Raw genomic sequence first — 20,224 nt, 5'->3', positions numbered from 1 at the left:
ATTGTAACAAAGACATTCGGTACGGAAAATAAAGTAGCCAATTTTCCATGAACTTTTAAACCGATAAAACCTAAACCATCTCGTAGTGGAAAGTGTCGGTTAATGTACGTGCCCAGTTTCAGGGGTAAAACTTCATTATTATCACTTACAGAATTAAAAATGTAAAAATTATTAAAATTGCCCTACATCATCCCCAGAGTGAGGACAACGGATGGCTTCCATAACTTCGGCATAACCACCAAAGATTAAGGGAGGCCCGGAAACGGGCTTGGAGACAAAAAAAAATATATATATTAAAGCGACTTACCCTTAGACGCAGGTCGTTGACGGTCCACACCCTGCTGGCGAAGTCGTTGGAGGCCCCCAAGATGAGAGAACCCGTGGAGTCGAAGTCAACGGACATGACGCCGGCGTTGCTGCCCACGAGGATCCCTTTGCTCTCGAAAGCACCTGCAATGGTACGATTAAATGTCATTAAACCACATGCCGCCCGGCTTGCCGTCAAGGAGCCTGCCCGTGGTGTCTAATTGAATTTACGGGATCGTTTAATTGCTACGCAGCGTGACGCAAAGAACGCGCGCGGTGCGATCGCAATCTGCGAGCTCGCGGTTGCCGTCTTGTCACGGCCGCTTAACTAAACGGGTGTAACTCCAATAACGACGGCTGTCTCTCGTTCACTTTGCACCTAGGGGGAATTACAGCCTCGTAACACGTGCGCCGACCCTCCGACGACAACCACTTTTCCACGGATCCGCGAGCCGAGCGCCCTGGGTACCTGTTGATTCGTCAACATACTTCATTAGCGGAGGATGTGCGACAAGAATGCCGCGCAATTGCTGCCTTTGAGCCCGCCGCAAACGGCTTTGTGCCCGACACGTCCCGCCCTCTTCATGCCGGGCTTCCAGGGGGTGTCGCGTCCCCTCTCGAGCTTGAATCCGCCGATTTCAGAACTCGCTAAGCCGTGAAGAGACTCCGATGCGGAAGCATTTGGGAGGAATCTCCCATACGCTTCGCAGGGATTTAATCATTCATATTTTTCTCTACCCACAACACGAGTGAAAATTCTTTTTCGTCGTGAAATCAATCCCTTCTATGTCAATTTAATGTAATGACTAATAAAAATGTATTAGAATAAGCTCTTACCCCGTACACTTCGTGACGATTTAATCATTCATATATTTTTCTCTAACCACTGCGCAAGTGAAAATTCTCAATTCTCGTGAAATTAATCGCTTTTATATCATTTAGATGAATTAACTAACAAAGATGTATCAGAATAAGTTTTTACCGAGTTTGGACTTATACGCCTGCCCATAATTTCGAGTGGTCTAAGTAAAAAAATGTAGACAAAATGAATTTATCCCATATTTTGCGTTACGTATACCCAGACATTTAAATTACGATACTATGAAGTTAGTATTTTGACAAAAAGAAATCATTCGAACCGTTTTTGTAATTGTGGGCGCCTGTGTAGAATTCAGATTAATATATCATTCACAGTGAAATTCTTCATTAAAAACCTCGTGATTTTTAAATAATTAAAGAAGGTATTAACTGGACGGGGACAATTTCGAATATCTTAGAACAATAGATGAACATTAATGCTGAAACAGTGACACGTACGATCTGCATGAAGTGTCAATGGGGAGAAAAAAATATACTACATCATTTAACGTTCCAGGTAATTTGAACAAATCAATAAAATACAATTTTAATCGGTAATTTACTGCTGAGAATCCATTTTCTAAACTATGACAAATAATTACCCATAAGGTCATTAATCTCCCGCTTGGATGGTGAGAACTCGAAACACGATACCATTAAAGGTTCCTAATTCAATGGAAGATACACATTCACTGTGGTATAATATTGTTTTTTTTTTTTTTTAATGAATGTTAACTCTAAAATTCATGAATGGGGTATAAACCCACCTCAGTAGGTTTCGCTCGTAGAAACTTCGCTCCTAAGCCGACCATTTTTGTTGTTCACGGGTATTTTAATAGAATATCCATAAATTAAACTTGAATGAAATTTAATTTCCTCCTGACCATTTTGTTCCTTATTAACCCATTTGCATCATAAGGAAATATGAAAAAAGGGTCCTTATCGCTGAAATTTCAGGATGAATGATAGTGACCAGCAAAATTGAGCGCATATATGCGCTCCGGTGATAGTGACCAGGAAGACTAAGTGCATATATGCGCTAATGATACAAATGAGTTAAAAAACGAAAAAATTCGCGTTCCCCTTTACTGCTGATAGGAAACATTTTGGCGTGGAGAAAAAAACGGGATGGGTATCCACCCCAATCATAAGTTAGAGAGTAGAATAAATGAAACATGAGATCTAGAGGGAATTTGATTAAGAAATTACCTTTAGTTATGTCCCAGAGCTTCACTTTCCTGTCGGCGCCACCAGTTGCCAGGATTCTGTCTACCGGAGACCACTTGACAGCGCTTACCTCTCCATCGTGTGCATTCTGTAAGGTTCACTACTGTTTATAACCGTGAATATATTACACATGGAATGCTGAGTGTTGCACTTGTCCTAACGAACATTGGTACAAAGAACGATTGATGTTACCGATCGTGAGCCATGCAAAGCAAAATTAGTGCCGAGTAATTAGAAAATGATGAAACGAAATGTAGTACATAAAAATGGGTTTACAGCTAAACTAGGCCAACAGAGTGTTTTCGGATACTTTAAAAAATGTAATCTTGGGCGATAATTAGTCTGAAATATTTTCGTTAACAGCTTGCTACCGTCTACTATAACCCGTTCACACGTTACTCTAACTGCGGTGAAAGCCTTGCGAAAAACCTGCCACCGATTAGTAACTAAAGCATGCCTATTCAGTTTGTTAAACGGGTCTTTACCCGACCTAATTTTCTAAATAACACTCATGTAATCATAAAAACATTTTTGCAACGGAAAATGTAAACGAAAATCTCGACCGGTATGCTCAAATGTTGAAAATACAAATGTTCGGTATTTAGTTGAAGTTACGTCAAGCAAACTCTTCTGCGACTCTAATAAAATTGTTAATAAAGGATATCGGTAGACGTTGATATAGCGCCTTATGCCGTCAGGTTCAATAATGAATTATTAGGAACGAATTCAACAATTACATTTACCGACAGCATCTCACTTGTTTACATTATGTCATTCTAACGATTAATACCTATTACAAAAACTTTTTCATTGACTTGAGGTTTCAAACTTTTAATTACGTAAAATAAAAGAGGTCGGTTAAAAAAATAACCCAATCACGGGACGATTATTGACAATCATACAGGACTTCCATTGTCTATCTTCGGATTTCACGATCGGATCATGATCGAACTTACATGAGATCACCCTGAAAGGGTCATCTTTAAAACAAAAGAAATAATTCATCAAATCGGTTAACGAAAGCGTACATAAAAAAAAGAGAAAAAAATATACGGATCGAATTGAGAACCTCCTACTTTTTTAAAGTTGGTTAAAAAGAAGGAAAATACTCCGTACGGAAGTTAATGGATGTCTCACTGTAGAATTTCTTTGCATCTTGCGCTGAGAAAACAACAGTTACAGGATACATTCTGTACAATATTGCCTACACCTGCCGAAAGCGATAACCGCTATCACACCCAACGGGCCTCTGATGTCTACTTAACGTGCTAATGAATAATTCCGTAAGAAATAGGTATTTTAACGTCAGTTATGTTTATTTCAATGCATACTTATTTATATGCGAGCGTGCGCATGCTCATAAGCCTTTCAAAATCGTACCTACCTAATGTAACGCTTTATAAAACAATGGACGGCAATGTTAATCGGCGCCAAATAAATAAGAAATTAAAATAAACGCAGTTGTTAAGATACCCGATGTTGCGAACGCATGTACGCTGAATGTAGTAAATGACTTATGCTAGGAAATGATAACGAACTTACAGAGAAATGCACGATGCCCGTCACTTAACTATTCATGTTTCATCATATTAATAATTACTTTTTCATTCCAATTAAATTGAAACGTAAATTTACTACTATTGAGTCTCACGTCCTCCTAACCGACAATTATTCTTCACCCTTTCGGCAAATTTCTTTCAACAGTTCTCGACAATGTATCGAATAAAGGGGCTAAGGCATTCGATTTATAAAATCAACGATCATTTATAAATCAACGTACAAACTTGACGGAGATTTTACTGGGTATAGCTGCAGGAAGACCAACAATTCCCTCCTTCAAATTTGTTCGATCAGGGCTGATCGGCCTTGTGTCTCGAGCTGCTTCTTCCAATTCCTTTTGTATCCTTGTTTGCCTCTTCCTGAAATATGATAATAGAACGTAAACAATCATAAGTGCTACAAACTGTGTGCACAGAAGAAAACACGCTGATTAACTCATTAAAACACCACCAGACACCTATGCATGATTTATGTTACGTACCAGTATCTGTTAAATGAAATCATGATATTTTGCATGCATATTGGACCACCAGCCAAGCATCGTTACAATTTCTTGTTTAAACTATTATTTATTTTACTATATTACTCTTAATGCAATTTATACGTCGGAACAACTAACATTCAGTTTTAAGTATTAAATACCGTTCTTTCCAACGTAGTTAATACTAAGTCACTGAAATATCTTCTAAGTCAATTTCCTGTAGTAAATATTGTCCATAATTGGAATATTAATAGGATGAATACATAAAACGTCAATAGAAGGCAAGCGTAATTAATCGAATTAAAGTCACAATTATATAATCTCAGTCTGCAAATACAAACAAGTTTCTACTCCGCTTCACCGTCTAACAAGTTTAATGTAATTCTGGGTATAATGTGCAACGTTAATCGTCATAAAGTATATACATATTTACAAAGTGGTAGTAAGACCTAGTACCGTTGATCTTGCAGCTAATGGTTTAATAAAAGTCTCAGTGATACTTTGTATACATTATTGCCACGATGCATAAGACGCATTGTTTGAAAATGATCGGCTAGCCCAAAAGCCATTAGCTCAAAGCGTAAATTTCTCCAACTTTCGCTTCTAAACTTACCCAAATTTTGATAAGGTATGCATCAAAAAGGCTGTCGGACTGGTAAAACTCTCGCTGAAAAGAAAATGTCAAGCCATGTGAAGTCGCTAGTGTAGCAAGCCCTACAGCAACTGGATGTTGTGACTTTGTGGAACATGCTAGTAAGGTGTAGTAATGTAAATCCAGTACAGGATTACATTTTACATCCAATCTTCCATATACCGGACTTTTATGTATTCTACCAACAAATTCGCTAACCCCTCCTTTTTCCCACTTTTTTAACCAAAGGTAACCTCCAATGTTGTTTATCCCGTACAAATATTCTCAATTCCAACGTCATCAATGTGAGTTAAACATTTCTCTAATATATTATACAAAATCTTGTTTCGTTCTAATGGCTTATCTTCGTTTAACATATGCCGACGATTGAATATCCGATACTCAAAATACACTTATTTCCAACAGATGGACGCAATTACCTTTACCGAATAAACTGAAGTTACACTTAGCGCACATATTAAACAAAAAGAAATGAATAAAAATCAATGGTGCATACAAGTTAAGTAGCAATCGAAAATTTAACGTCAGACCTCCGATAGCAGATACGTGTAAAACAAGGCTTATTTTAGATGTTTGGCTAAAATAAAATACTTATCTTCTACCGTTGTTCGAAAACCCATCGTACTAACTTCGTATATGTAACTGTAACTTTATATTTGTATGGAANTAATCCTGACTTTTTTTTTTCATTTTGTCCTGAATATACTACTTTCTATCTTATAGATTAATGATACTTCACAAATTATTACAAACAAATTTCATGTTTTCACTACTAGAACTGCACAATGTAGTTAATATATTTTCATACGAACCAACGATGTTATACACAAAAATACCCTCAGCATATATTTAATGTGGAATCTAAATTTATTCACGTATAATGTCCATCATATGTGGACCTCTATACATTAATAGTCAGTATAAAACATATACATTGGAAATATATGCAATACCAACATTGTTATTGAATTGATAAGTAACGGATATTAATAAATTAATACAATAGTTGTTATTTGTACCATACAATACCAGAAATGCATACTAAAAAATGTGAAGTACATCATTTCTACACTCCGAGGTTCTAAAATCGAAAATATTAATTTACCAAGATACTTTTCAGTTTTTAGGTATTTTTATGCAAGCTACTTTTCGACGGATATTTCTTAAAACTACTCCACAAAATAAATGGAATTTTTAATCTCTGGATTCCAAAAAATGTATAAAAAAAATCTTAACTGTTATAAAAAATATAATAAAATACCAGTAAAACAGTTTATCATAATACCTTGTAAAGTTAATAATTCAGAAATAAACTCTGAGACTAATTATTTGATCCGATATTAATATAAGCAGCATTAGAGATGAGAAAAAGCAGAACTTGTAGTCTTCAAGAAAATATACCTATATGTAGTACACGCACTACTACTGCCTTAGTTAGTTTACCGGTTCAACATATTTACATGCTTACAATAGCAATTATTAAAGCCAAATTAAAGATATTAGACCCAGCAGTCCTAAGGAGTGTTCTTTCATTTTCACATGGACATTTTCTTAATTTGTAGGTAGGATAAAAGCGCTACACATGCATTAAATTTAAAATCAGTAAATCAGAAACTTACTTCAAGAAAGTATCGTTCTCTTCATTCATCTTATCAGCATCTTTAGATTTATATTTAATCAGGCGTTCAACAAACTGCCGATTTTCTTCCTGCAAAATATTTACAAATTTACAATGTTATAATGCATAAATTTTACTGCACTAAAGCTTCATTATTATAATTTGGTGCCATTTGTTCATTTATACCAATTTTAAATTACAATAATTTTTAATTATTGTTTTTCCTTGGTGAAACACTAATTTATGTGCCTTGTGTATAGAAAACTTGCTTACTTGAGCTTTCCTAAGTTTCTCTTCCAATGAACTAAAAGCCAGCTGCAGTGCTTGATATTCATCCTTCAGCATTTGATTGATATTTTCCAGTTCTCGTTCTTTAGTAATGTACCTTGATATATTCAGGTGCAAATTCGCATTCACTTCCACAGCTTCCGCTAAACTAAAAGGAAAATTCTTATCTAAGTCTACCATATAATTATGAAACGATAAACTATCAAAGTAAACACGGAATACAATTCTTTAAAGTACCTAGCTTCTTTTTCTTGCAGCTGCTTGGTCATTTCCTGCAGTTTATTATTAAGATCCACAATTTGCTGTGCATGCTCCCCTCTTCTTTTATGTAACGTCGCTAATTCCTCTGCTTGTGCAAGCAATCGAGCTTCGAGCGCCGCATTTCCAGGTGCTGCTCCACCGGTGCTGCTACCTTCTCCATGCAAATTGTCACTTTGAGCGGCAATTTGTTGACCTCCGCTTCTAATAGAATTTGCCCTTTCAAACAAACGATTATCTGTAAAATTAATACACATTAACAATACAATAACGATAACAAGCATATACCAATGGAAACATTTTGTGGTAACACGGTAGACGTTGCAGCAACGATAAAGGTACAATTATAACCTGATTCTTACATACAGTACGAGAGCAATGCTACGATCTCAAGGTAAAAATCGGAAGTTTAAAAACAACTTAAGTTAGATCACGGTAAACAAATTTCTCTGGTATTATATGATGTATACAATTGACGAGTACACGTTTTAGTAGATTACGATTCTAAAAGAACCATGCTGACAATTGTAAATAGACAGAAAAGTGTCAAGGCTGGTAACGTAATATGTAACCGAAGAAAGATTTATCTATTATTTATATCTTACGCGAACTGATGAGCTCATAGAAGCAGTGGGTTTGTGATCTATTCCTGTCACGAAGCTGGGAAACGATGTCCCTTCTCCAGTTGGTGTCTTCACTAAAATGATGAGGAGTACCTGCCTCGCCGGTTGCCATGTTCGGTAGGTTAGTTTCGGTAGGTACTCGAGTCTTCGAAAAACGGATATTATCGCTACGTTTTCTGTTTAACTTCAATCAAAGAAAAATCGGTGAAACCCCCTAGGATGGATTTCGAAAGTTCTCCCGCTGCAATATGGGGTTTGTTCGCGCGCGAAATGTCCGGAGCCCCTACGCAGGATCAAACTCGGATATCCGAAAAAGTGAAAGAATCGAAATACCGAAATAGTCGCCTGACATTCCAGTTTTACAATAAAAATGAGTAATTATGAAAATAGATATCCTAACCTAAGCATCCCAAACTACGCACACTACTCCGAACGTTCCGTATACCGCGGCCACTGACTGAGTTGAGTAAAAAGGCTACTCACGGACAGGGTCGCGCGATCGCGTCCTGTGCTGCCCTCGGTGGAGGATGTGGGCGGCTCACGCACTTGACACCAGATACCCCCCAATGGCGGCCCAATTCAAAGATCCTCTTCGTATCTGCTCCCAACACATCTCTGTGATTACAAACATCGCTTAACACCTTTTAACATCTCTTACCAACAAGTCCAGCAAGATCTGTGGCGACGAACTACCCATGATGACTTGAAAAAAAAAATGGATCCTGTTGTGATCCACCTAAGCCTGGAAAAAGGCACAAAAGAACAGGCAAAACACAACATTAAAAAAATCCAGGAAGTCTGAGATTAGACAAGGAATAAGTTACTAAAAGTGAAGAATATTAATGGGAGATCGGTCTCGTTAAATTGACTGAAGTGGTACTTTTCATATCACTAAGTAGGAAAAAATCCATTTAAATGTAGAATCGACCAAATATAATCGAAATGATCATGCGCCGTCTCTTCTCCGTCAATCCTGACAAAGTGACAGAAAAAAATAGGAGGGAAAACGTGGCCAAAAAATGGACAGCTGTCCGATCGAAAGAACGTAAGGCCATCGTAGTTGCCCTCTTCTTAAATGGCCGCTTCGGCATATAGTCTCTTCGACTCTTGCAGTCTCTTCGAGCAGGGCCCCCTACGTCTCGAACGCTTGGCAATCCCCTGATGTTTCGTATTAAAAAAAAAACGCTCCGCGAGCAGATCCAAAAGCTAGCAAAACGACGACCTGCGATCCGAGGATGCGCAGTCCGTGCGTATTGCACATGCATCCGGATTCCCAAGAGCGGTTTAATTAATTTCAATCCTGAAAGAATATTTTGCAATCGCGGGTGTCCGGAAGTACCCTGAGCGAATAATTCACTTTCCAGAATAAAATTAATTATTCACGGCATCTAGACGTTTCTTATTTAAAAAAATTGCATGGCTCCGGTAAAGTTGAATTTGTAAGAATCAGAGGTGCAACCCGTTAATATCAGGCGGAAACGATTTTGCGAAAAGAATTTCATGTCCAAAATTGGTCTCAAAGGATTTGGAATATTGGTGAAAAAAAAATGGCAAGAATTAATATTTTCCGGAAACTTATTTTTCCCCTCAGCGTAGAACCCCGGGCTCAGGTCCGACATCCTCCACACTCCCGAGAGCGCGAACGATGAAAAAGTACCCCAGGTCCAGGATCTCCCCCCAAACCCCCGGGAAGAGATCCTGCCCTAGCCCTGCCTGCTTACATCTAGACGTTCACTCCAAACAACTATCCTGCCTCCCTAGCTATAGCTAAAAGAACAATCACATTCGTTCCAACACACTCGCTCCACGATTCTCTCACATTCCACCCGGGGGCAAAGAGCCTATTCCTAGAGAGCACATCCCGGGATGCCTCCGACCCCTGAGTTCAATTCTCGCTCGTACACGCATCGGAGCCATCGCGCGTTGCGTGAACGACTCAATGAAGTGCGGATGGATGAGATACAAGAGGAAGAATAACGAAAATCGAAGAGACGGCCGTCCTGAAGAAGCCGCCGAGGAGTCGTCGAAGAAGAACATATATATTTTCATATTCAGTTTATATTAATAAATACCTTTTCTGTATAAAAAAGAACTCATTTTTATTTTACAATTCTGCAATCAATGTATATTAATTTTGTGTTTGGCTCGTAGTCTGAGATTTGACTTTTCTTTTGGCTCTCTTAGGTGGAGAAACTTCCTCCTGTTCTTCTGAACTTACAGTTTCATTCTCAGGTTGTTCACTTCGGGATACATTGTCTGTAGACTGTTGGGTTACCATCTAAGAAATATATACATTTGTATTAATTTTCATTATAAATTTTGCTAACAAGTTCTATTATACTCTTACCAATGATGTATCCATTTTTTCCAACGCTTCAACTAATTCTGTGTTTTTTATGCGGAAGTCCCGTGTGACACTGTGTTTGATATGCTCTTCTAATGGAATCTGGAAAATAATTGTATATAAACATATGCTCGTCTAAATGTAGGTAATTACAAAATAAACGTAGTTGAACCAAAAAAAAAACTACACATTGAATGATTTTATTCATGGATGAAAAAATTCCATCGATCATGATATATTTAGTCCCTGGGCAAAATTGAACACGAACAAAATGATTTGTTTCTGCAGTTAGTTGCCAATTGCCATTATTTCAGACAAATTGTGTAATCAAAACACGTGAAAAGACTTGCAATTACGTATGACGTTAAGCAATTGTAACCAAGCATTTGTGTGTACTTGTGCTCTCTAGTACACAGAAGCGACAAATTATTTTAGTTCAGATAAGATTTAAAAATGTTTTATTACTTACTCCAGTTTTTTTACTCAGAAGTAATATTTCTTGGTCAAATCGTTCAATTTCTTTAATTACATTGGGAATGCTTTTCGTTTCTTTAAGAATCCTATTTCTTTGTGCTTGCGTGTCCCCAGTCTTCTTGTTTTTTGTTTGATTTTGCTAAAAGTGCAGTATATTAATTATATGTAACATAATAACATTTCAGTATTAGTGTCTAAAGAAGTATTTTTATTATTTTACCTCAGTGAAAGTTATCAACTCGTAACAAGTAGCTTTCAAAAGTTTACCAGCCAGCTGGACAACTTGAATAAACCTATCAAATTCGTTAAACATAGATAAAAATTTAACCTATATATTATTTAAACGTTACACTTAAAAGGAATATTAGAATTTTAACAGAAAAGAATCTTTTTGTTACCTAAGTCATGGAAAAAACTTGGTACATGAAGAGAAGCAAAATAATTACAGGTAGTAGAATTTCTCGTAAAACTATGAAATGAAAAGGAGATAAAATATAACTTATAATACTTATTTGAATGTCAATTATTAAATAAAATTGCTTGTAACTAAAATGATGCACATAGAATTCCTTTACATTGTTTTACACGTAAGATGCAGATTTTAGATGCAAGTAATTAGTAATACGCACTTAATTGATTGAAAGGCTGGATTTTGTGCCGTTGATTTACCACATAGATATTTCGTAAAGTTACTCAATAAGTTGTACAAATGTTGAAGATTTTTAAACGTAACTTCAGTGTTCGAGCCTGGTCCAATGGCAACATTAGTCAATATTTGAAGGGTCTGAATATTAAAAGCTAGTTGACGGCACAAGCTACGCTCCTTTTCTCTTAATTGTTCTCTGCCTATGACATTGAAGTTTGCTGATTATATATATACATGCTTCGCAAATAAAATTTACTATTAATTTTAAAAAGCAATAGTACGTGACTCGTCTTCAATGCCAGGTGTATTTGCAATAATCTGTTCTGCTTTCAGTCGATCCAATATCCAGGTCATATGATTTATTTTGTTAGTTAATGAAGTATTCAATTCACTATGAACTTGTAATGCAGTGTTTTCATCTATAATATTCAGTGTTTCTTCGATCAAAATCTCAGTCTGCCAAAAAAAATCATGCGAAATATAACTCAGAATGTTAATAACAGAATATTAGTACGTTAATAGAAAAAAACAAAATATCATAATTTAAATAAGTTCAGTTAGCGTACCTTGTCCACGGTGCCTATCTTTTCACACAATTGGGTACAAATTTCCTTGTGTATTTCGCCGTGTTCAAACCAACGTTCTTCTACTAGCAGCAACAATTTCAATACAACTAAAGCAACTGGCGGGTCCAGTTTCTGGGTTTTAGGCAACTGCTTCAGCCATTTAAGTATCTATTGAAGTAGAGTATCTTAAATAAGTAACTTTGAATGTTAGTTTGAAGGAGCTATGTAACTAATATATAATGTATCGATACACATTCTGCTAACCGATGCGCCAGGTTGGCTATTTTTTAATTAATCATTACAGGTAAACAATACACTGCAGATAAAAATAGTACAGAATTTGTCAATTCCATTTTCGACAAGGATAGCGATGTATAAACCATGTCCACCATTTTTGTAACAATCTGTATATCTCGACAGATTAAAATAAAGGAATCTATGTTACTTGTTGTGGCGAATTCGATGAATTATATAAAATCATGAATATTAAATAAGTCTTACAAGATCTACCAGAAATATTTTCTATAACCGTGATTGCAAATAAATTACGTAATATTTCCATTTATACGAATTTTTAGTAGGGTGGCATAAGTGCTCTTGGAAGCATTGAGTAAGAGCCATGATAAACACAGGTGATTTAATAGCGTGACAACTAAGGAATAAGTTACAAGTTCGTCGGCATATACAGATTTTTAGAAAACTAAATTCATTCTTAAATAAGAAAGAGTTAGTTACCTTTTCAGGATGGCTAACATCGTTAGAAGGGATTTTTTCCACAAGATGAAGAATGGTTTCCAAAAGGTATTGTGGGACTTTCTTTACAGAAGTATCCTCGTCCTCTTCTTGAGCAAGAGATGTTTCAACCAATACTTGCAAAGGAGCGATGAGTCCGATTAACTGAGTGCTTAAATCAGTGTCTAGTTCGACATCACCTATAATGTATGAGTATAGAATAAATTATATATACCCTTTTGCTTTTAAGAAACTAGAAATAAGGCACAGGTCACTTGACATAATATAATAGATTTCCAATGAATCTTTGAAGTGAGTTTTTAAAAAAGTAAATTTAAATAACTTGGAGACCTAATTTTGTAAGATTTGAAGATTTCAAAAAGAATGTAGAATTTGAATATCAAGATCCCATTAAGTCAAGTTATTAAAGATCGCAAAATCAAAGGATTTTAAGATATATTTATAAAATGTGTCCTGGAAAAAAGGGGTACCTAATTTATCTCCTTCATTTCTAACAATACACGGGCAAATGTCCCAGACAATATAAACGACTTTTCCGTATTATTCGATACGAAAAAGATAGTTAACACATTACCCTGTGATATATGTAATATGTATCAGTAATGCAAAACTTACAAATGCAGGCTAGGAATTTAAGCAGAATGGAAGAGTATGATGTGCACATTAAATCGCACATATCTTTAAAGCATTCAAGACCAAGTAGAGCTGTTTGCGGAGCAGTGTTTAAAACTGTTTCAAATTCCGTAATAATTTTTTTGTATAGTAATCTGCAAAAATATAAAATCGAGTTACTAAAAGCATTAATACTTCAAGAAGCGTGTTTTATACATTTCAAGATTATTAGATTACGGTAAACGCGAACCTCGGTACCTTTGACACTTTATAATCCGAGGACTACGAAGCAATATGATGTTGAGCGCTTTAGCCAAAACTTTCTTTTTACATCGTTACATGTACCCGAAACTATTTTTTAAAACACGGTATGTAGTTGTTAGATATGAACTGCTTTATACGTAAACGACAGTTAATATGAGTTAAAATTAACACATATTTGTATCGTATCATCGCCAAAATCGAAAACAAATGCTTTTATATTTACATCGATGTGCAGCTACACATACGTGCATTAAGAATTTACAATTCAGTCCTATTTAGTACCAGTTATATGACCAATCACGTTGAAATTTGGGAGGAATCACGTGAGTGGATATCAAATAATGATCGTTGATTATACTTCTAAGCATACGTACTCGCCAATGTCGAGATAAATTTTTCCAAATTCGTCTCTATGCCTTTCAAGATCCAAGCCTGTCAAATTTTTTGCTTTGTGTAAAAGTTGTATCAAAGTGTGAAGAATATAATGATGAAAATCTTGATGGCTTTTCAGCGAATTTGATTGTTCATCAGTAGCCCACGGTACAGATTCTCTGAAGAATAATGAAAACATAATTAAAATTTTAGTTACACGACTGAGATAAATTGTAATATCGAATTAACTTATAGAAAATAGCAATAGTGATCACGGGTGACGTATAAATTATCCAAGGAATAACAAAATTCGATTCCAAACAAATACACGCATTTAATCAGTTAACTGCGTTTGACGAGTATGTACATATGTCGGTAAATATTAACGTGTCAGTAATCTCCGAAATTAACTGGTTAATGCGTGTTCACCTTGACCGGTATTATGACAATGCAGAAATTTTGCCATTGATTTCATATAATTTTAAATACGCGTTTTTGTTTTACAAGACAGATGAAATCTACTAACTGAAACAGTAATGAAAGTATTCTGTAAATTGTATCCAAGTCTAAAACAGTAGCCGGCAGTTTCATCGCTGCAGAACGTCCAGATTTTTTAATAGTAGTATTTGTAGCATCTTTGTCTTTCTTTTTTGCTTCTCCTTTTTTAGTCTTATTAATTCGCTGAAATAATAAATTTATATTTATTAAGAATGTGCATGTTTCATTATTTATAAGCATGTCAATCATGAAAGATTGGTAAACTTGAAACAAGAATAATTTTAAACAATGGTAACATAAACAAATGTTGAGATTGACGCATAATTTTACAAGCAACAAAACCAATGGTATATAATTATTACCATTGGGAGATTAGAAGTGACGTTAATATATTTATATTGTATTTAAAATATAAGCTACCGAAAATGCCCCTTCCTGTTTACGAATAAAATATTACGATCCTTACCTTACTGAAATCAACTAATCGAGAGTACCCTTTGAAAAGGCTATAAACGTTTTGACCTACATGTGCGCTCTGTGTAGACCAACCCATAATTCTAAACGCCATTAATGCTTCATAAGTTGAAATCATTAATTTGAAGCTTTGTAGTTTCTGCTGCGCCTTTGGTAAATTATCCAAAAGATCTGATCCATCATCCTAGAGATAAGTCAAGAATACTTAGAAACTATAATATACTATCGTCATTGATTATATTGTGAATGATACATCTATTTAAGAAATATTTAGTAATTTAATTCATTGTTGTTGCGCAATTATTTGCTTTTATTTATTATCAATCCTAACATGAAACGTTCTATTTTAACGATTCGACACCTATCTTTACTTCATGATGAAAACATCTAGGATTCTTGACAAATTTATTTAAAATTTGTAAACATTTGTTCTGTACTTGAGAATCCTAGCAAACATTTCATTTTGTATCAACTTGCAACATGCCTAGTGTGTTTAATGTAATAAGATATTGTTATAAAATGATATTACCAAACTTAAGTGTTCCAGTTCGGATCGTGACATTCTTTTGCAGAGGGATTCAAGCATGATTGCCAATCTATCCAGAAGGGCAAAATTATTTGATGCTACTTTCACATAAAGTTTTTGTATCACCATAATTAAGTCTCCAATCGGTTCAAGAAGAACAGCTTCAACACCTTGAATATTTGTACACAAATCAAACTTCAGAGGCGGTAACGTATCTTCATCGGGTTCATAAAACTGATTAAAATGTATGATTAGCATTTGTAACACTGGTTCTGATAAATCTGAATTCTTTGATACGGCGTCATATAATCCTAAACAAAAAATGTTATTAGAATAGTTAATATTAGAAGACTTGTTAAGTCTTGATTTGATAAATTTACCTTGGTACAAATGTAAACGTACATTTGCAACGTGCACAAAGCATTTATTCAGAATCGTTAATATTTCAGAACATACAGCAGCGTCATATGTAGGATTTGACTTGCCATGATGAGCATGCCGTTCTATGGTTGCCTAGGAAATAGCAACATTTTAATGAATTAAACACGCATTGTTTGGTAACACAAATATGGGAAAAATTAAAAACTGTTCAACTAAAAACTATGTATCGCAATCTTTACTGAATCTGACACAGATATGTGAATACTTTTGAAAAAATATTAGGAATCAAATCATTTTGTTCTGAATAGAAAAAATATGTCAATGTATTCAGTTAATGCTCTAGGTAGTTCACAACTTTACTGTTGTATCTTAAATATTAAAAAAAAATTGTAAGTTCAAACAATTCTTATAATTGCTTCCATTTTTGTGTTATTTGAACTGCTAAATAATATGTATTTACTTGTGTCAACATAGATGTAACAGAACTTGTGGTATTTGATGATGTGGAACAATTTTGACTAAGGGCAGTCATTGAGCTAACTTTTAAGTTTTTGAGCAACTGTAAAAATCCAATAACTGCCATTTGACGTGTATCGATTCCTTTTCTATACAGCGCCTTTCTGAGTGTCAATATGAGAGTATCTCGTATGGTAGGTGAAATTCTTATTAACGGAAGTATTGCATGTAATATTTGTATGCCCGCTACTCCAGGAACGGCTATTAATTGTTCCAATAGACTAATCACAAATATTTGGCAACTGAGAATTGTCATTGTAAATTTACGGCACATGAATGCCAAGCAATCTGTAATTTAATTAATTGAAAGTAAATGGCAAAAAAAAGTGTTAATAATATTTGGAAGATGTCCCTTAGAAGAAAATAATTAAATTTTACACAATAGTTTTATAACATATAACTATTTCTTGTACCTGTGTATTGTGAAATTAAGCAGCCACCAGAAATAATTTTCTCAGTTAATATTTGTATGACAGTTACTCCAATTTCGTGTCGTTTTTTTACAAGTTTCTGCAATATTTTATTGCCCATTTTCCACAATAATGTAGCATCAAATTTCCCTCGTTGTTCTGTACCCATTAATATGAACGCAAAATCCATGAGACTCTTTAATGCCAATTGACGATCTTTTTTACTGCGAGAATTAATGTAAGATACATGAAATTATAAAGAACAGAGTGAAATACAAGGAACAGAAGAACACACATGTACATACATAAAAGAAATCCAGCTAGAAAATATTACTTTAGGTTTTATAATAAGGCGTAAGAAGGAAACAATAACTACGTTTTAGAATAAAGGTATAATTTTGTATAAATTATCTTTGGAAAATTTCACATCTCTTTTAGACACTGAATTATTGTGAAAATAAATAAAACTCAACATTAAGTAAATACAGCATTGTGTATTATCGCTCTGACAGAAGTCAGAAAGGGATATTTTCTATATCGGTATAGAATTTTAAGCAGTAAACAGTTGAAAAATATGTCTTTGCTATCAAGATTAATTAATATATGATTTGTTTAACAATTCAAAAATTATGTTTGAAAAATCCATAAAATTATATGAAAAATGGAAAACAAAAATTATGTCGTGTACTTTGCTGAACATTATGGCACATGTTAGTACGTTTTACAGTACAAGTGCCATTAAATTAGACATTGCAATTTTTCATGCTGTCCTACCTGTCTTTAACTACTTTATCTACCACTGCCAAGACATTCCACTCTTCAGGTATAATTTTTCTGAACCATGCATTCTTTTTACAATTTTCATCATCTTGAATTTTTCGAATAATGCTTGCCTTCAAAATATCAAAAACCTATAACAAATGGTACCAACACAATATTAGATTTTTTGAACTTATAATATTTATTCATACATATGTATATATGTCGTGAATGTTATAAAATACCTGTTCTTCATATACGTCACTCATTAACAATAAAACAGACATGTTGAACGGATCTAATATAAATTCTGGTGAATTTGTAACACTTTTAAGATATCGTAAATAATCTTTTAAGCTCTTGTAATTTAACTGTACTGCTTGGTGTATGTGATAAAGCACTGTGCTTTCTATTTCCCGTACATCTTTTATAGTTACTTCACCTATAAAAATACGAATATTAAAATAGTTCTAGAACGTCAGGAAACTATAGTAATAAACATAGCACATCTTACAAATCATCTCTGAAGTTTCTTGATTATCAGTATTTGGAGCTTCTGCGTACTGCTTTGCAAAGTACTTGCGTAAGGTTTCAAAAAGTAAGCTTCCATCTCGATGTTGGCACAGTTTCAATAACTGATGTACTAATGGTGGCATTTCAGTTAATTCTACTTCAGGAAGTTTATTACATAAAGCTCTAACGACAACATTGTAGTCATTTTTCTCAAGAATCATATCTCTGTAAGACACATTCATCATGAAGTATTGAATGTAGAAGGCAAATTTGGATGTACATTAACAATGAGATTTACCCAAACATTTTGGCAAGTGATGTTAATATTATTGGCTCCCAATCGGTACTGATTATTGCTTCAATAATACGAGACTTATAGTCCATCCCAGATATTTCAGACCCTTTGTAATTAATATGTTTTTCATCTTCCAAGATCTCTAGAAGCCTTGGTAGTAGGTCCTTCCAACTGAATAAAATTTGATACTTCAATATCTTTAATACTAAATGTAGAACAATTTTCAAACATTCATTTAAGTCTAACTTAATCAGGATGCAGACTTTACCCAATCAACCTAAATACCTTTATTTTAGTAGTTATAAAAAAATGTATTAGATTCAAGCTTTATAACTTTGAGGATGTTATATTATACTTGCAATGGATACTTCAATGTTAATTTTATTGATGACGAAATAATTCAATAGCGTCTCAGATTTCTTTCTAAATTTGCATCTTTTAATTCATAAAAAATATAGTGCCTTTATAGTCCTTTCTGCTAAAGAACAGCTACGGTTCAATATTTTATATCATTGAATGTCTAGCTATGTATATATTTGAACATACCTATATTAACATTAAAAAAAATTATACATTTCATAAACATTTAAATGTATAAGTATTGATATTTATAAATGTACAAAGTATTTGATTAAATGGTTTGTTATATGAAATGCAATGAACTAGAATCTTTTCCTAGCAATTTTATTATATATTTGAATGTGACTTATAAATAATACTCATTAGAAATATGTATGAAATTTAAATAACCTTGTAAAATTATCATCATTTTTTCTGATACTGATCTGACATAATTCAACAAGTTTGATAAGATGTGCTTTCGAAAACCGTGGGAACTCCATGACGATGCAATTAATAATTGAATCTGCCTGATAACTAGAGATGTTAGTTTTATGCAGTGCTTTAATCGTATGCTTTATAAGTTTTCTTTTGTTCGTTTGGGACGTCTCTGACTCTGTGAAGCTCTGTAAAATATCACCGAATACCTTTGGAATCTCTGGATTACAAATTCTTGCCGTAATCGTATCACTCAGCTGTAAACAAGAAAGGTAATTTAAGAATAAGCGAATCATCCATAAAACTACTGCAGTGAAATATAGTACTTACTTCATCGATATTAGCATTTTCAACAAAATTTTTCAACTCTTTGCTGTCTTTCTTGCTTGACAAACCTCTAATTTTGGCATACATTTTTAAGTATTACCTGATTTTACCTAACCTCGCGTTTTATATATTATTATTAAGTTGTCATACAAATATTTTATAGTATGTACATGAAAAAGAAGTCTTAAAGACCTTGGAATATTGCAGTGATGAGATCACTAATTCAACACACTGTTGAACTTGGTTTCAAAACATATATGATGAAGAAACATACACATATTATGAATTATAAAAATTAAAATGATTGATATTACATTTCTCTCGAACAATTCAGCACATCTAAACTTGTTACACATCCTATATTATATTATAGATATATCAGGAAACTCGGTAGAGTTTCGCGACAAATATACACACTTGCATACGTTATATCATTTACTATCGTTTACTTTGCGTAAAGAACCATACATCATTGCAAGTTGCAGCAAGTTGAAACTATTCGCGTTTTTTCTAATTCTGAACTTTCAAATATTACATTTCCACCGACACCGGTCGGATTCAGTCGGACTTAGTCCCGGTTCCGTAACTCTAACCAAAGTCAGAGAGAAGATGAGAGCAGCCAACAGGGGGTCTATTACGTAAAGCAAATTGAACGAAAATGTGAAAAATGAATAGCCGACAGCAGAGAAACAGAGATGAGTTGCGAGATTGCTCACGGGCAGGGTCGAGCGATCGCACCGTGTGCTGCCCTCTGATTTCGTACGTTAGCTTTCACCGTTTTTTGCCCCCAAGGGCGGCGCAACGAATTTCTGGTAGGGGCTCGCGCAATCACGATGGCTGTGCCAT

At 34.5% G+C, this 20,224-nt stretch overlaps 2 protein-coding genes across 2 annotated transcripts; both read right to left on the bottom strand.

The window, feature by feature from the left end:
• Positions 1–307: 307 nt before the first annotated feature.
• Positions 308–8,304, bottom strand: LOC105698990 (autophagy-related protein 16-1; the record flags this gene model as incomplete). The annotated part of the gene is made up of 8 exons (XM_023433576.1): positions 7,854–8,304; positions 7,228–7,486; positions 6,976–7,138; positions 6,704–6,792; positions 5,046–5,099; positions 4,172–4,310; positions 2,374–2,479; positions 308–450 (listed from the first exon to the last, which is right to left on the bottom strand). Coding segments are annotated over exons 1-8 (1,083 nt in total), but the record flags the coding sequence as incomplete, so codon positions are not given.
• A 1,695-nt stretch (positions 8,305–9,999) lies between these two features.
• On the bottom strand, positions 10,000–19,986 carry LOC105698988 (Fanconi anemia group I protein). The gene is made up of 22 exons (XM_012423661.1): positions 19,382–19,986; positions 19,025–19,308; positions 18,278–18,445; positions 17,981–18,204; positions 17,712–17,908; positions 17,482–17,618; positions 16,711–16,931; positions 16,242–16,585; positions 15,781–15,913; positions 15,404–15,711; positions 14,867–15,058; positions 14,429–14,583; positions 13,905–14,081; positions 13,270–13,421; positions 12,637–12,833; positions 11,902–12,069; positions 11,617–11,791; positions 11,319–11,535; positions 10,910–10,982; positions 10,685–10,828; positions 10,219–10,317; positions 10,000–10,149 (listed from the first exon to the last, which is right to left on the bottom strand). Exons 1-22 carry the CDS (start codon positions 19,463–19,465, stop codon positions 10,000–10,002), a joined length of 3,999 nt encoding a protein of 1,332 aa, XP_012279084.1. The 5' UTR covers positions 19,466–19,986.
• Between the last annotated feature and the right edge of the window lie 238 nt (positions 19,987–20,224).

The sequence above is a fragment of the Orussus abietinus genome, unplaced genomic scaffold (assembly GCF_000612105.2).
Source record: "Orussus abietinus isolate OABI.00-Male unplaced genomic scaffold, Oabi_2.0 scaffold828, whole genome shotgun sequence".
NCBI lineage: Eukaryota > Metazoa > Arthropoda > Insecta > Hymenoptera > Orussidae > Orussus > Orussus abietinus.
The sequence above is the reverse complement of the archived record's forward strand: the minus strand, read 5'-3'. Positions and strand labels throughout refer to the sequence as shown.

What these genes read in the sequence shown, in the direction of transcription:
- LOC105698988 (XM_012423661.1), bottom strand. Translation starts at nt 19,465, where the DNA reads ATGTATGCCAAAATTAGAGGTTTGTCAAGCAAGAAAGACAGCAAAGAG. An exon ending in ACGTTTACATTTGTACCAAG is followed by an intron (nt 15,712 to 15,780) that starts GTAAATTTATCA and finishes TTTTTTGTTTAG; the next exon opens with GATTATATGACGCCGTATCA. An exon ending in ATGTTAGCCATCCTGAAAAG is followed by an intron (nt 12,070 to 12,636) that starts GTAACTAACTCT and finishes CTACTTCAATAG; the next exon opens with ATACTTAAATGGCTGAAGCA.